General features: G+C 40.9%; 1 protein-coding gene across 1 annotated transcript in view; it reads right to left on the reverse strand.

Annotated features, from left to right (window-relative positions):
• Nucleotides 1-1,816: 1,816 nt before the first annotated feature.
• Nucleotides 1,817-17,495, reverse strand: part of LOC114554971 (hemicentin-1) — a 30,887-nt gene continuing 15,208 nt past the window's right edge. Inside the window, exons 5-8 of the mRNA XM_028577084.1 lie at nt 14,651-14,917; nt 11,650-11,658; nt 2,545-2,627; nt 1,817-1,846 (exon numbers count right to left, since the gene is read on the reverse strand). Of these exons, the coding sequence (XP_028432885.1) occupies nt 1,817-1,846; nt 2,545-2,627; nt 11,650-11,658; nt 14,651-14,917 (389 nt within the window). The remainder of the gene's footprint in view (nt 1,847-2,544; nt 2,628-11,649; nt 11,659-14,650; nt 14,918-17,495) is intronic.

Genomic DNA, 17,495 nt, shown 5'->3' on the forward strand with positions numbered 1-17,495 from the left:
ACACACACACACACACACACACACACACACACACACACACACACACACACACACACACACACAACACAAACACACAAACACAAACACAAACACAAACACACACAAAATCAGTTTAAATGTCGCAATTATTTAATAAAGTGGAAGGGACTATACATGTTGCGATACCTGTGTCATTGATCATCAGGCCTCTCAGGTCATCAGGCAGGTCTTCTAGCTGTTCCCGGAATTAAAAAACAAACTCAAAACTTTAATATTCTCTCACGCTTTTGGTTAATTAGTGTGTGTGTGTGTGTGTGTGTGTGTGTGTGTGTGTGTGTGTGTGTGTGTGTGTGTGTGTGTGTGTGTGTGTGTGTGTGTTGCTTGTACTGTATTCTTATTTTTGTTGTTTATGTTGTGTTCTTCATGCTATGCTTATATGTTGTCTTTTAATGTAAAAGGTGCTTCATAAATTAAATTGCCATTGATCATATTACCTTGAAACCGAGCCAGACACTATTTAGTTTTTATACATATCCTAATATGCCTATCTCAGCTTTGACCTGTCACTCTTACACAGAGAGAAGAGTCTCCTCTCTAAGTGTGCTGGGCCTAATTTGTACTTAAAACATGATGCGCTAAATGACAACATAAACATCCATCTTGATACATGATTGATAGTGAATGTTTAGGGCTGGTCCGAATACCATTTTTTGAGCTTCGAAGCTTCGGTAGTAATGAGCATTGAATATTCAAAGCTTCGGAGAGAGGGCACTGAACATATTATCTCTAATAAAGGCAGGAATCTCTATGTGTCTGTCTGTTTGCATTTTGATTATTTTGAGAACCTTTCATCCAAACGACTTCACAAGGGAGTGCAGCAGTGTCGTATTTGGTGCAATATAGATAGACAGGCCAGACGCGTTCAGAATTAATAAACTTTGAACCTCTCAAGGATCACCATCTCGTCAACGGGACACTTTGTGACTGGGGCGTCGCTGTAACCTCGATAAAACGTCCACTCATGAGCGTTTTTATTACTTTAAAGCATTACATCTTTAAAATATGCAGCCATGTACACAACTGTTACAAAGTAAAAGAAAATAAAACAATTCAGCCGTAGTCTGCGCAGCCAAGAGTGCATGCATACCTGTTATCGTTGTCCTGTCAGCAACAAAGTTGTATTTTGACCAAAACTTGATTTTCATAAATCCCCAAGAGTCCAAGGAAATGTAATATCCAAGCTTTATATTCCAAAACGATCTCTTCGCCTCACAATGTTGAAGTTTCTGGCCGAATCACAACGGAAAAACGCGAAACAGTTTTCCATTTCCGCACTTGTTATCGCCGCTAGCTTCTCTGCCCAGCTCGCTAAATGCTCGAAGTGGGCATCATTGTGTATCTTCTTCTTCTTTGTAGTTTATTGGCGGTTGGCAAACCAACATGAATGTGCATTACCGCCATCAACTGGACTGGAGTGTGAACGAGAGATAAATGCAGAAAATAAATAAACCAAAATAAAAAATAAAAAAATTTAAAATAAACTTTTAAATTTTTTAAAAAATAAACGAATATTCGAATGTCAAATTTTCAAATTGAATACCAACCTACCGAACGAATATTCGGGTCCAGCCCTATGAATGTTACTAAACTTACAGAACTAGAAAGCAAAGTGAAAGTGTGTGGGACCTGTAAATGATCTGGATCCCACAGTGGGATTACATAGTGAGGTCACATGTATCTGGTTTCCTGATTATGATTGATTATAGGACAGACATTACAAGACTAAATGTAAAACAATATCTAATAGAGTATTTACAATAAGAATGTACTTTGTTCCTTACCTAGGGAGTTTTTCCTCGGCCTCATCCTGCAGTAAGAAAAACAAAGTTAAGAAGTAAATCCCAACTGACTTGATCCTACTCTGGTGTAAATACCAACACAATGATTAATGACTGAAGGTAAAACAACTGCAAACACTCATATGACATTCATATAAAGAATGTGTTGTATGCTTATCATGAATATGTTTATTCAAAACATTTAAACTGGGGCTGGGCAATATATCAAAATTATATTGATAATGTGATATGAGACTAGATATTGTCTTAGATTTTGGATATCGTAATATCATAATATGGCATGTAGTGGTGTCTTTTCCTGGTTTTAAAGGCTGCATTACAGTAGTAATAAGTATAATATATATATATATATATATATATATATATATATATATATATATATATATATATATATATATAATAATAAGTGATGTCATTTTCTGTTACCAGACTGTTCTAGTTCTCTTCTATTATTTTTACCTTTACCCACTTAGTCATTATATCGACATTACTGCAGATGATTTATCTAAAATCTAAGTGTGAAGCTATTTAGTTAAAGCACCAATTGTGAACCCTATAATATCGCCACAATATCGACACTGAGATATTAGGACAAGAATATCACCATATCTGATTTTCTCCATATCGCCCAGCCCTAATTTAAACTTACCTTCTGTTCATTAGTTGTTTTTTTTCTGCACGATAGTTGTATGTAATCCTTGCGTACAAGCAGAAATAGAAGAAGGCCAACAATACATACTGTGACAATAACTGCAACAGTAACAATCATTCCAGTGAAGAGCCCTGAAACTGAAGATAGAAAGTTAATGTAAGACTCAGAATGGAACACAGATCATATACAGCAGATTGAACATCACAGTCTACACAAAGAGACCAACTGAAGGTGTGAATGCTCCTGAAACACCAGATTTCTGAGACAAAATCTGGGGACATGGGCATGCTCCCCTGTAAAAGAATTTTAATGTTTAAATTCATCAATGTGGTAGCCTGGATGCCAGCCGAACTTAGCCCGTCCCACAAAATTCGAAGTCGGGAAGTTCGGTCTGGAGTCGCTCCGTTGAGAAGCAGTTATTGTCCGAACAGGATCTGTTCGGACCAATGAGATTGTCGGACATATGATCAACAGTAACAGAATCAATCACGTCACCAAAGAACGCTTGGGTTGAATTTGTTGAGATGTGTAGATTCCACCATCGCGTCTGTTACAGAAGATAAAGAGTGGTTGCTATGGAGACTATACACAGTGTTGAGTTCCGTTGCTCTGATTGGTTGGAGGTCTATCCAATTAATGCAGAGGCATTTTTTTTCCTGGTTCGGTTGGAACACGCCCCATAATCACAGCCCAATGGAGCGGTTTCAGACTCACATTCTGACTAGAATCTGAGTAGGACCACGTCAGGCTATCAATCTGGTGCACTTTGAAAAGAAATTCATTCATATTCTTCTATGGATGGAAATATTTGTGCCGTAGCCTGAACTATCTTGCACTTCAGAATTATAACCATGCACACACAGGTGGAATAGTTTTTTCTTCATATTTTTGCAATAATGTCACTAGGAAGCATACCAGTAGAAATATACATTCATATTTGTAAGTGGGATATATATATATATATATATATATATATATGAGTAAGTGTGATTGTCTGAAATATAGCAATATAATAACCATTATGGTGGGATACACTGGGTAAGCAATTTACAAAAATGTTTGTGCTGACCTAAAGAGTTTACATGAGTTAAAAACATTATTATATATTACATTATGATTTTGGCACAAAATTGGAGACCATGTAGAAATGTTGTTGCAATTTCAAAACCGGATTACCCGGTGTTGGGGACCAAGAAGCTGGTTAAACAGTGATTTGGCTCAGATTGAGTTGACTGGTGAGACACAGGGGAGGCAAGACAAAGGATCTTGGCCTACATGTGAATCCCAAAGCCAGTTTCACCAAACTCCTACAAGCCGCCACTTCACAAGATGGAGAAAGTGCATTCAAACACGAGGACGGCAAGGCAGACTGGTGGTGAGACAAAGAACTGCTTCACACCTGTGACCAGGTTGCAGTTCTCCCATTGGTCATCGGGTCCTTGAATGCACCACCCCGCCACTAGGAGGCGGAGGAAAGATAAAAGCTGTCCGCGTTTGTGTTTCTTTGCTTTCACGGTAACCCCCGGTTGCTGAAAGGAGGCACTAGTCCGGACTAGCTAGCCAGCATCACCTCGCTGGTCGAGTTTTGAGCGGCGACAACTTTATATCTGTCTGATATACAAAGGGGATCCGAGGAAATACTGGCCGAAGTATTCCCTCATCTGCAGCGGGTTTAATCAGCCTGGATTCAAGAAAAGGACGGCGTTCTGTTTCTTGTTTGGTCGACCTGGATTAGGTCTTGTCCCCTCTGCTTCGGGACGAAATGGATCGTTAAACTCTGGCAAGAAGTTTTAACTGACAAACAACGCACACAGTAAGAGGCTTACACAGTTCTGGGCAGATATTAGAACTAGTGCGTTTTGTTTTGTTATTAATGAGCAAAGGGTTTGCTACCATTGTTGCCATTAATGTGATCTGATTTAATCATGTACTGGTCCATATGTGATTATTAATCTGTGCTGTGAATGTATAAATTGATCAATTATACCTTTGATTTATGTCGTGTTAAGTAGCTTAGTATAACTGTAATCCTGCTTAAATCACTCCTTTCAGGAGTTTAGTTACGGTCTGCGATAGAATCGCCAAAATCAGCTGTTAGTCACTGAAGTAGTCATAGTGACGTTCTCCTCAGCAAAACAAAGTCTCAGTCTGTCCTAAACTACACGTTAGCCCAGACCTGAGTGGCTGAGGGGAACTGGGTCATTATCGATAACTAAAAATCAGAGTGCCTTTTTTTTCTTTACTCTTCTTCTCTTTCTTCTCTCTCTCCAACACACACACACACACACGACACAGGCTAGCCGCGTAGCTCCCGAGCTAACGCTGTAGGCTAGTTTCACACGTGGAATCGGCTTACGTTCGTATAACGCCAACACAGGAACTAGCTACCATACCGGCTAAGCGTGCGCGTTGCCTAGCAACCCCGGCTTCTTCAGCCCCTGCCCGTGCACCCAGCACCACTACCGCCCTCTTGAGGCTAAATAGTTTGTGCAGCTCACAGGAGTAGCCATTTTTGGAGTCGTTTTATGTGTTAGAACTACGATCGACACCGCCCCCTCCCTTTTCACTCACTCTCTCCCACACACACACAGACACACACACACAGACACAGACGTGTCCATGCTGCGTTGTTTTGTTTTTGCTTTGTTGTTGGTTGTGATATTGTAAAAAGGTATATAAGTTTATTATTGAAGGATTATTGATTAGCTACTGATAATTGTGACGTTAATAAATCTTATTATACTTAATTAGCAGTTGCTTGTGATTATTTGTGTACTTGTTTTAATAATTGCTGGTCGATCAGGTCCGTGCTTGGATTTACCCCTTCCTTTATTTCCTTTTAAAGGATTACCACAGAAATGAGACTGTTCCACAGTTTGATTATTGGTCCCTGACTTGCAGGGTGGTGCCCCGTTTTGATTGTTTGTCGATCTGATACAGTTATTAATAACCATATTCATAACTTTATTAATATTGATAAAACATCTTTGATAATTTGCCAATGATCAAATCTGTACCCTACGAGAATCCTACTCCGGGAAGAGCTTGTTGTACTGATGCATGTGTGAGTGAAGCGTGTGTGAGATATTTCACAGAGGGTAATTGGTGTGCAGAGATTTGTGCAGATCTGATAACATTTCATATAAGTTCAAGGTTAATTTTCACAGTTGTAACAGCAACATGCACTAATATCATTGGAAAGCTTAGATTCTGGTTGAGGTGGTTGTGCCAGACTCATGCCTTTGGCTGATTCTCTGTCTGTCAGAGGGAGAGCAGAAGTGCGTTTGTGAAGAAGTTGGTAATTTCATGGCGCAGATTAACACTTTCGCATGCACTATATCTGCATCACATTCTCATTAGGGGCTGAGCCCCCCTAAAGGTCGGATCCTAGAATTGCCCCTGCTGCTACTTCATACTTGTAGCCTACTCCAGTACACCTCAGAGGGAAATGTTGTAATGTTTACTGCACTACATTACTCTGATAGCTTTTGCTTTATTGCTTCACGCTGGGCTTGTTTCTGCAACAGCTCATTGAGTATCGGACACAATTAAAACTATCGAGGAAATATTTTCCTTTGACATTGGTCCAGTATTAAACCAGATCGCTGCAGTCGGCAACAGCGAAACAAGCTACGACAACGTAGTAGGGGTGTTATATATTCAACAACAACAAAACGGATGCGTGAGATAAAGCTGTTTTCACACATACAGGTAATTCACTTCTCGTTCCTCGCTAAAAGTTCAAATCATTTTAACGTTATTGCGCAACCTTGCCCCTATTTCCACCTGTTGCTGAGTAACGTACATTAACATCCCGTGGTCTCTTGAATGTAGCATACCTGTAGCAAGCTCCTTCATAGCGATAAAAACAAACGTCGAAGCGGAGCTCCGTGCTACAGAGCGGAGATTGCAAGTTGTTTAAGCCGCTACAGACCTCCGTCACAGCTCGGTTGTATCAGCGGCATTTAGTAGTTGTGTTGAGCAGCAAAAGAGTTCCTCAACACCGCCTCTGGTGCCCCGCATGGTGCTCCGTCAGGTCAGCGGTAGCTGGTGGTTCAGTTACCGAGAATAGGTGACTCTCAGCCGGGGACACAGCACCGCGAGCTGCCGGTCATTTCGGCGGAGATTACGGTTAAGTAAGTAATGAAACGACTGGTTAAGAAAATAATTAATGTTAGTCCCTGTCGCTGCCATGTTGTTTGTGTATCTCTATGGCAAACGCGCGGGGGGAGGAACGAGCCCGTTCCGAGCTACGCGAGCCCAGAGGGGAGCGTCGGTGGATGTTAAGGAGAAAATAGATTTTCATTTAAACAAATCCAAGTTAGCTACACATTCGAGTTAATCGATAAAATCGATTTATCGCCCAGCCCTAGTGGGTTCCACAATAATGCTGCATTTTATTCAGTTTGCTGTAAAAGTTTTAAACTACAATCCAACGTTGTTTGAATGACAGAAATCTGATCATCAAATTAGAACTTAATGAGTGCAACACGGACATGTAGAGTACAAAATTACAGTTATTAGGATCCCCAAAACACGGATAAAAACCCTTTAAAAAATGAACAATGATCCATAACAACCAAAATTAACAAGAATTAACTTTGGATAGCCTTAGTGTAATATGCTTTAACAGGAGTTAGGAGGGTTGAGATTTATAATAACATTTAACTTGATGTATTGATCTTAGTATGGGTTTAAGGTTAAGCTGACACAGATAGTTAGGGTCTATGGAGTCTAGAGCCCCGACCTTCCACTTCTGGGATTCCACCGTATGTCCTTCGTTTTCTGACCGGATGTCCGTTACCTAATGCTTCCTTTGTGTTGGCGTTCTAACCTCTGGTGGATTTCTGAGGACTATGGTTAACTGATCCTCAGATCTCTGCAGGGTAAATCCAGACAGCTAGCTAGACTATCTGTCCAATCTGAGTTTTCTGTTGCACGACTAAAACTACTTTTGAACGTACACATGTTCCACCAAAACAAGTTTCTTCCCGAGGCTATTTTGCAGAAACACCGGGGCTCCGTGCAATGCTTAGCGCCGCCCAAGACGATTGTGATTGGTTTAAAGCAGTGTTTCTCAACGGGGGATACTGCACCCCAGGGGTGTTCAGAAGATGAGAATCATCTTAAATGAGCTCTGTATTTCAGAGTGAAGCTGCGTTCAGATGATTAAAAACAAAAGCAATCGCCGCAGGGTGGTGTGACATCCTGTTGTGTTCTCTAACCCCCCCAATGTAGCACAAATAGACTTTATATTTCACAGTAACAGTTTGTTGTCAGATCTTTTATAGAACACAACGTTTCCTACTGCACCTGAAGGCAGCTTCATTTCACGGAGAAAGAGAGAAAGAAAAGAGACGAGCGAGAGACATGGACTGTGCTTTGTTGTTTGGCAAACATTTAGCTGTTCCCCAAACTCCCGGGCACTTCAGGGCTTGGGACTTTCTTGTGGAAGCGATAGAGGCAGTGATGTAACCGTTAACTGTACGGGACTCTCACACCTCCTCAAAAAGCAGCGTGACGTGGGGTTGAGTTTCTCCAAAGGTTTTTTTCTGCCATTTACTCGCAAGACAGTCGATAGTAAACCTATTCTCTTCTAAGCATCAACAAAGGGCTCTCACTAACTATTAAAGGTTGTAAACTTATTTCCATTCAGAAGTAAATCCTTCTGTATTTACCCCTTGATAAGGGCCAGCCTGTTTTCCGTTGGAACAATTCGATTATAGATTTAAATTAGAATGAAAAATATATTTGAATGTTAAATTGCTAGCTGTTTCTGATTGGCTACTGTTAGTATTTGTTTACCTAATTAAAGTTTGAATGTTACATATCTAGTCGTTCTGACTGGCTGTTGTTACCCAATTTAAATTAAATGTCAAATGGCTGCATTTTTTTTTTTTTTTAAATACCTGTAAATATAATTTCTATTTTCACGTGGCTTTTTGATACCTGGGAAACTAATAAACATGTTGTTTGTCATTCAATGATATGATTTTTTGATTATTTGTGATAACAATAGTAACAACAATAATAGGCCTAATATTAGGGCGTAATCATTAATATTCGGGGCAACTAGCCTACATCTTATTTGATGGGGGGCGGTTAGGGACCTGGACATTGCACGAAGTGCAATGTTTATTGCACACACAAACAAAACAAATTGGCAGTACCAAACAATTTTTTTGGCACCTATAGCACATTGCGCATCACCACAAGCCTGTAAACATAGAGGCTTCAATGAATAGAGAAAATAAAGTACATACTGGCCATTTAAGTACAGTAGGCTACCAAAAATAGTGACATAACACATTGAACTAAATATGGCCCTGATACAGGCTCTATCTGAACTCCTTGAACATGTCTTTACATAATTAAAACATGTCAATCAACATGCTGCAGCTACAGCTTCAGTCTCTAGAGCAGTGGTTCTCAACCGGTGGGGGGCGCGGACACTCTCCCGGGGGGGCGCGAGTAGGCTACAGGATGGGAGAAAAAAAAAAAGAATTCAGAAAAAAAGATTTGCAAGTGGTTGGACTGTAACACACAAATAAATCATCCTCCTGGCGACTTTTTTGTCAAAAACTAATCTAGCGACTTTTACTGGTGTTATTGGAGACTTTTGTGTTTGGAGACTCTAAAGCACGTATCACTCTGCAGCTACTGTGCTCAACGAGCAGCGGGTGTTGCCGTGAGCCCCTCCCCCGTCCAAAAGCCCTCACAGGCGGTCAGTCTCTCAGTAGCCTCGCGCACCAGTCCCAGCCTGCAGTCGGACCAGAGAGGAGACACACACCGCTCCTCATAGAAACTCTGATGTTGCTCCGTGCAGACAGAGTGGACGCCTTCACACAAAAACTTGACTTATAGCATGGAGGGGACAGCGACATGTTCCCCAGCCTTGCAGACTTTATCACACGACTTCTCTCGATTTCAATCAGCGTCTGAGCACCTGTCAGCAATTAGAGAACAGCCACTGACCAAGCGGGAGTGAGAACGGGTCAAATTAATTTCCTTGTTTCTGTTATGAAGACGATCGTGTGTGTGACTCGAACATCTCACATTTACCAACAAAACGTACAGCGAAAGACCGCGCAAAACATTTCAGACTCTACTGCCAACGTGTGTACATTTTAACATCAATGTACGCTGTAACGATTTCTCATTATATAGTCACTGAAGCGGCTGCTGTTTCAGTACCGTCTGCTCTCTGCAGCGGGCGGGGCTGCTGCTCCATTTCCCCAGGACTGATGATGGCGCAAGCACACACACACACACACACACACACACACACACACACACACACACACACACACACACACACACACACACACACACACACACACGGTGGATGCACGAAAAAACGCAGATGACCTAAATTGAGGACAGCTATGCTCGTTATTGTAAGTGCAATGATAAGTTAAAGTCCAATAAGTACTTTATCAAACCGTATGAATGAGTGTGACCAGGATAGGACATTAACTAACAATGTAAAGATCAACAAGCCACTGACCGTGACAGATATGTTCATATTTGATTAATTCAATAAATTATTTTTTGTCTTAAATCCACCAGCCATTTTCCTATTATACCAACATTTGCAGCATCCAGAGCCTTTTAAGGTTCCTAGGAAATCTCAGCCCAGAGTAATTAATTAATAGTACTAATTATTATTCTCCCCAAAACAAGTTTCCTTTTTATTTTTAAAGAACTATAAAAAACAATTTTTTGGCACCTTTCACTGTCTTCTGCAACTTCATTGCAACACACATAAAAAAGACACCACAACTTTTATCGCAATTTTTAACAAAAGATCCCGTGAAATCAGGCATTTTGGGCAGCAACAATCTCAAAAAAAAGGCTGTGAAATCCTGTATGGACTGCCCGTCAACATTCACCAGTGTTTTTTTGTTGTTGTGGTGCGCAAAGGCTACTCCTGATTTTGTCAGTCATCCCATCTCTTACATGCTGTGTCTCTATGATCCTATCCTGTCCTATTCATGGTAGCCTACTCGTGGACATTGCGCCGTCATCACGTGCTGTAGTAGGGGGCCCGCCTTGATAATCCTGCATAGGGGCCCGGTGTTGGCTAGTTACGCCACTGACCTCCTGTCCTCTTTCGTCATTCTGGGCAGCATTGATGCAGGGATACTCTCAACTCTGTGACGTCACCTTGAAGATTCTCCTCCCTTTCACGTCGGCATATTTGTGTGAGGCAGGATTCTCAGAAATGACTGCACTCAAAACGAAATACCGCAATCGTGCACAAATTGAGGATGATTTGAGGCTACATTTATCAGACATTTCGCCAAGAGCCCCTGCTCTAGAGAAATGTCAGTTTGTCAATTGCCAATTTAAGTACAGTATCAAAAACAAAATGATTTGATGATTATCAAAATAAAGGCCGAAAATGCCCAAAAAATAATATTAAAAGAAAAAAAAAAGAAAAATCAGTCATTTAAAGATTAAATCATGAACAGGGGTGAATTGAGATCTTGATTTTATAATGATTTATCGTGCAGCCCTAGTGTCCATATACGTGTTGTTTTCACAGATGGGATCACCCCGCTTCCCAGCATTGCTCACTAGTGAGCTTGCCACCAGTTTCTCTTCACTGACCACTGACAAGCAAAGAAACCAGTCTACACCCTCCTACAACCTCGATGGCTGCAGCTGATTGGACGAACACTTCACTTGGGGCTGGCTGCTCCCGAATTTCAAAACCAACCATATTGGGGGCTCGTTTGGAATACAATGTCATACTTTACCCAAATAGTTCACCGAAACGTGTTTCTGAAAACATTTTAAGTGAGAAATAGGCTTAGCCCCATCTATCTTAAATGATGACTCCCACCCTTTGTACAGGGATTTTAAGCTTCTTCCCTCCAGACAGAGGTTTTTAATCCCACGGTGCATCTCTCTCTCTCTCTCTCTCTCTCTCTCTCTCTCTCTCTCTCTCTCTCTCTCTCTCTCTCTCTCTCTCTCTCTCTCTCTCTCTCTCTCTCTCTCTCTCTCTCTCTCTCTCTCTCTCTCTCTCTCTCTCTCTCTCTCTCTCTCTCTCTCTCTCTCTCTCTCTCTCAATAAATAAAGTAACCTGTGATCAGTAAAGCGTTAAATCACATACTTGATGTACAGATCAGTGACGGCATCAAAATCAGGACTCACCTCCTTCACCTAAAAGAAAAAAAACCCAAATATGTTAGAGTGCTTGTGAAATATAATTTAACATCTTGGCAGAGAGGCAACACTGAGAAAAACACCTGAACTTAGTTTCCTGTTGAGTGAACAGAATTTGGTTTTCACAATTTAAATGTGAGTGGAGAAAAAGAAGTTTCTAGTTAAGAAATAAAATAATAAAATCATTGATAACTAATATCCTACCTACATCTTTAAGTCTCATTATTCTGTTTGTGATTCATGTCACTCGGCTGAAATACTGCAGTTTGCAACAATTAATAAATCACTCTTTGTACTGATTTCCCACTAGGTGGCAGTATTAGTATGAAGGTAAACATGGTGCAAAAGGTGAGAGCTTGTAGAATACAATGTGAGAACTTGCAGAACAAAGAATCTGAACTTGTATGTTAAAATTTGCAATATTCACACACATGTGATCTGAATTTGAAGTCACACAAACAAAAAAAAATAACACATGAGAGCTTGTAAAAAAAATTTGAACTTGTAAATTGAAATGTGCACTTGTAGAAAATACTCACACACCTGTATTCTGAATGTGAAGTCACAGAAAAAATATTCACAAATGTGTAGATGGATTTTTACATGAACACAATGACAGCTGCAAACTTGTAATGAAACATTTAATTGTGTACTTTTTTTTAATAATTTTTTTTACTCCGGTTCATTTTCCATCACAACCACATCTCCGTGATTACAACCTCTGGAATCTGTCTTGTGGATGAAAGTCTCGGCAGGGATGTGGAACTTGGCACGTGTTCCCCTCTGATGAGGGTCTGTCTGGGGCTGCAGGACCTGGAGCTCACCGCCACTGTTTCAGTTTGACTGTTAAAAAGTGTTAACATAATTAAAAAGGTATTTATTTAGAAGCAGGCTGGCTGGTTAGTTTGCTAACGCTAGCTTGCTGTTCCACCAAGCTTCCATGCTACATAAATAAGCCAGACAGAGTGGTCCCTCATCTGGTGATAGAAACCCTGCTCCCCCCGTCCTGGTGGCTCAGAGCTCCACAGCCTAAAGGCCGTTTTACAGCTGGCCAGAGGCTCCACGCAGAGCTCTCCAGAGCCTCACGGAAGTGGCCTGATGTTTAGACTTGTGCGCTAGTGTGTGCGTGTCGAGCCGGCATGTGTGTGTGCGTGTGTGTGTGTGTGTGTGTGTGTGTGTGTGTGTGTGTGTGTGTGTGTGTGTGTGTGTGTGTGTGTGTGGAGTGGGTGATAGAGGGAGGGATCAGTGAGAGAGTGACGGCGATTAGCTTTGGAGCGAGTAGTGACTCTAGAGTCCTAGTGAGAGAAACAAAGAGTCTCCTCGGTTCTTTCTGACCACGGTGGGAAATCTGGAGCAGGAGAAGTTAACCCTCTCCTTGATTTTATGTTTATGGAGAAGGAGAACCAGGAAATGAGTCGGAGGGGGAAATGCAACGCTACCAAGCCACGGCCGAGCGACGTGCGCCGCTGTGACGTGTAGTTACATTTTTCGAGAGGTGGGCATCAGGCTACGACGTAGACGGGTCTGCAGGGCTACACAGTCGATTTTACGCACGACTATAAAATGGCCTCAAGTCCACAGGTACTAATTAGTTTTACACCAAATGTGTCGCAAGAAGCGTTGGGAAAGTCGAGGCGCAGATTGGCCACTTTGTGATGCGAGTGAGCACATAAGTGAAGTTGCAGTGACAGATTTGAGAGGTTGTAATCACTGAGTTGTGGTTGGGATGGAAAATGAACCAGAGTAAAAAAAATTATAAAAAAAAAAAAAAAGTACACAAGTAAATGTTGCATTACAAGTTTGCAGCTGTCATTGTGTTGATGCAAATACCAATCTACACATTTGTGAATATTTTTTCTGTGACTTCACATTCAGAATACAGGTGTGTGAAGATTTTCTACAAGTGCAAATTTCAATTTACAAGTTCAGATTTTTTTTTACAAGCTCTCATGTGTTTCTTTTCTTTGTGTGACTTAAAATTCAGATCACAGGTGTGTGAATATTTTTAGTTCTGCAAGTTCTCACATTGTATTCTACAAGCTCTCACCTTTGCACCATATCTACTTTCATATATTAGATATAAAAATGGATATGGACTTGCAAACACATGCAAAAGATTACAAATAAAAATATTACGGTGTAAATCCTCCATCATAACAGCAATGCTCCAAGGTCCAAACGCGCCTGGCTTTTAAAGGGAATGGGAGATGATCTCTGATTGGTTTATTGCATGTTACGCCCAAAACACACCTATGAATTAATGAAGACACTTAGTACAACCCTTTAGAACCAGGCGCCTGGCGCACGGACCCTTTTTTCCGCCGTCAAACTAGCAAAAGTGGATTTGGGCACGCCCTAAACGCACCTGTACCAGGTGCTTCACGCTGTGCGCTTAGATCGTTAAAATAGGGCCCTACAAGTGTTACTCTGACGCTGTACAACACTTCTCAATGTTCATCATTTCTGTCCCTGAAATCCTTCTCTGAAACATGTTTACTAACAGTAAATGTAACTCTGTTAATGTGACGGTGTATCATGTACACACATTTAGTATCAGTGTATAATCAGAGTATTAGAAAGTCACAAAGAGAACAACTGATGATGTACGGGCTCCTAAAAGACTGACGTCAAAGTCAAGTTTGGTCTCTATTTAATCTGTGACTTTGACTGTTGAATGTTTCTAAAGTTTGTGTTTTATTCAGCACAAAATACTGAAAACACAGAAATAAGATACAACTAACTAGGAATGTATAAACCAACTGTGTGTGTTAATAGGTAACAGTACTGATATGAGTACTTCTATCTGTAGAGTAATGAAGTGGAGTTTCAGTGGGAAGTTTTCACTCAGTTTGAAACATTTCCAACTTCAGCAGATTTCTTCATCTCCATTTCCTTTATGTTCAGTCTGAAGACATTAATTTACAGAAAAAAAGAACAACATATAAATATAATTATATGAATATAAAAATAGAACTAGTAAAAATCTTACCACTGAAATAAATTTCAGCATAAATCTGATGGCTGATTGTCTCCTGAGTGGCTACACAGCGATAGTTGTCAGCCCTGGTCACAGTAGCGTTGAGAGTGATGTAGAAACTGCCTCCTCTTTCTGAGACCTGGGGCTCCTCAGCAGGAAGGATCTTTCCAGCACTGTCCAGCCACTCTACTTTAGGTTTTGGAGTGCCATGAACCTCACACTGCAGCAGCACTCCATCCTTAGTTTTAAGTATTGTGACATATGGTTTTGGAGCTGCACCTGTGAACATAATAGAAACAATAGATTAAAATGGACAGTTATAGTATTAAATATGGAATATTGGGAGCCTCAATGATACATTCCAGGCAGCAGCGTCTGAGAGGGCGTGATATTTAAAACGCCTTTAACTTCTTCCAATATGAGCTAGATTCTGACTTATATCATGGCAGAGCACAGATACAGCCAAAAACCTTTAGACTTCTGAGAGATTTGTTTTGCTTCAAAAATATAAAATAAACATTATGTATCAAATATGAAAGATAGCATCTTTAAAGATCTACAAGCATGACCATAAAAAATCAACACCTCTCTGAAACAGTTTCTATAACAACCGATTATTATAACCTTCATAGGATTTATTCCTGAGTGCTTGGTCTTAGCTATGTGTACCTAATACATTGAAATTAAGTGGATGTAGTTAGTACTGTGTTTTTTCATTGGGATGGATGAACAAAACGAGACCAATGCACAATTAATCCTATCTTTAAACACGTACTGAAAAATGTAGGTAAATAATTAATATTTACACAAACGTGAAATGTTGGCATATAAATGTCACAGTTTGGTCCACAGATTTAACGTTTTTTGAATCATATCAGGCCTGTGATCACATACATGTGAGAAGTAGATGGTAACGTTATTAAAATCAGGACTCACCTGGGATGTTTGCCCCTAATCGTTTTTTTAATATTATAAAGCGCGGAGGTTGCAAGCGACCCGAGATTTACATGTAAAAGTGATTAAATAAATATAAACACATTTTCATGTTGATTGCAGAAGTCAATACAGACATATTATACCTTGTTTTAAAATGTAAATGTTCGTTTTTTCAACGAATTTTAGAATATAATCTTAAGGTTAACGACATCACAACAGTAGCGTCCAATGACAAAATACTTATTAATTTAAAGGGGTGATAGAATGCAAAACCGATTTTACCCTGTCATAGTTGAATAACGACAGTTCAGTGGGTAAATAGGACATACATAGAAGCTCAAAATCCCACTGACACCCCTTTACTATGAAAATCTCATATTTTGAAACTGCCGCTGAAAACGGGCGAATCCCAACAAAGCTGGAAGTTGACGTCAACCTCCCAAAAACCGGAACCTTTGTCAGCCCATGGGTGTATTAAGAGATCGGTCACGCCCCAACATTTACATAGGCTACACAACTGACCTGAGATCAGGTAGTCTTCTGAATCTAGGTCAGGCAGATCTCTGCTATTCCATTACAAAATTCACTTCTGAAACTTTTTTATGCGAGAAATCATCTATGTAAAGTTCAAATATGGGCCGTTTTACGAAAATGGATGGCTAATGGCAAATTTTGTTCGACTGTGTGTCGGAGTTCAGCGCCGGTGCTGCCTGTGTTGCTGCCTCGCCGCACAGCCTGCCTTCCTTCACACACCCCGGCCTGCTCTGAGGAACTTGGAGCTCCGTTACAGCTTGCAGCGGACAGCACTCCATACCCGCGCAAAGTCACCGGTTTTTGGCAAATGGACTACTAAACGCTGGTGCTCTGACAGAGCTCCAGCGCCTGCAGCTCCCCTCTTCCTGCTAGCTAAATGCCCGGTGTGTGTGACTAAGAGCGCGGTCAGGCGTGACGAAATTCAAACTGTAAAAATACAGAAATTACGCCAAAAATGAAGCTAACTATCCCTGATTTGTAGCTAGCTACACATAGCTAGGATTGAAGGGACAGTCATAGCTAACAAAACCCCCACTGTTCACAAAAATTCATTAACTTGAAATCGGACACCGTTGTTAGCTTTATAAGACCTTTAGAGATATGTTGTATAAGTGGCGTGACAAAATTCAAACTGTAAATATAGCTAGATATGCTGACAGCCAGCCAAGATTAACTGGAACTGTGGTAAGAGATTGCTGGTGTAACAAGCTCGCTGACCGCGCTATCACTCTCACACACGGGCCATTTACCTAGCAGGAAGAGGGGAGCTGCAGGCCATAGAGCTCTGTCAGCGCAGCAGCGTTTGGTCCATTAACCCCAAAACGGTGACTTTGTGCGGGTATGGAGTGCTGTGGGCTACAAGCCGTAACCGAGCTCAATCGAGCTCAGAGCAGGCCGGGGTGTGTAAAGGAAGGCAGGCCGTGCAGCGAGGCAGCAACACAGGCAGCACCGGCAGCTGAACTCCGACACACAGTCTTACCAAATTTGCAATAAGCCATCAATTTTCGTAAAACGTCCCATATTTGAGCTTTATATAGTTGATTTCTCGCTTAAAATAGTCTCAGAAGTGAATTTAATAACGTAATAGCCTGACAAACAATGTATAACTTTGCAATGAGACCTGCTGTCGAGTCTCCCATGTGTTTCTATGTAGTTTGCTCAAACCAATCAGCGCGTAGCTCCTTCTGAATATTCATGAGCATACCATATTTGGAAGAAAAGCTCTTGTTCCAAATAGAGCCATATTCACAGGGTAGTTAAGGGCCTAATAAAATAGCATTCGGGCAATTTTCAGCCCAACCAATGTTACATACCCCACTAGGAGACCTTAAGGAATACCCTATATAATCATTCTATCACCCCTTTAAAGAAATGCCAATAAACCAGA

Source organism: Perca flavescens, chromosome 4, assembly GCF_004354835.1.
Source record: "Perca flavescens isolate YP-PL-M2 chromosome 4, PFLA_1.0, whole genome shotgun sequence".
Classification (NCBI taxonomy): domain Eukaryota; kingdom Metazoa; phylum Chordata; class Actinopteri; order Perciformes; family Percidae; genus Perca; species Perca flavescens.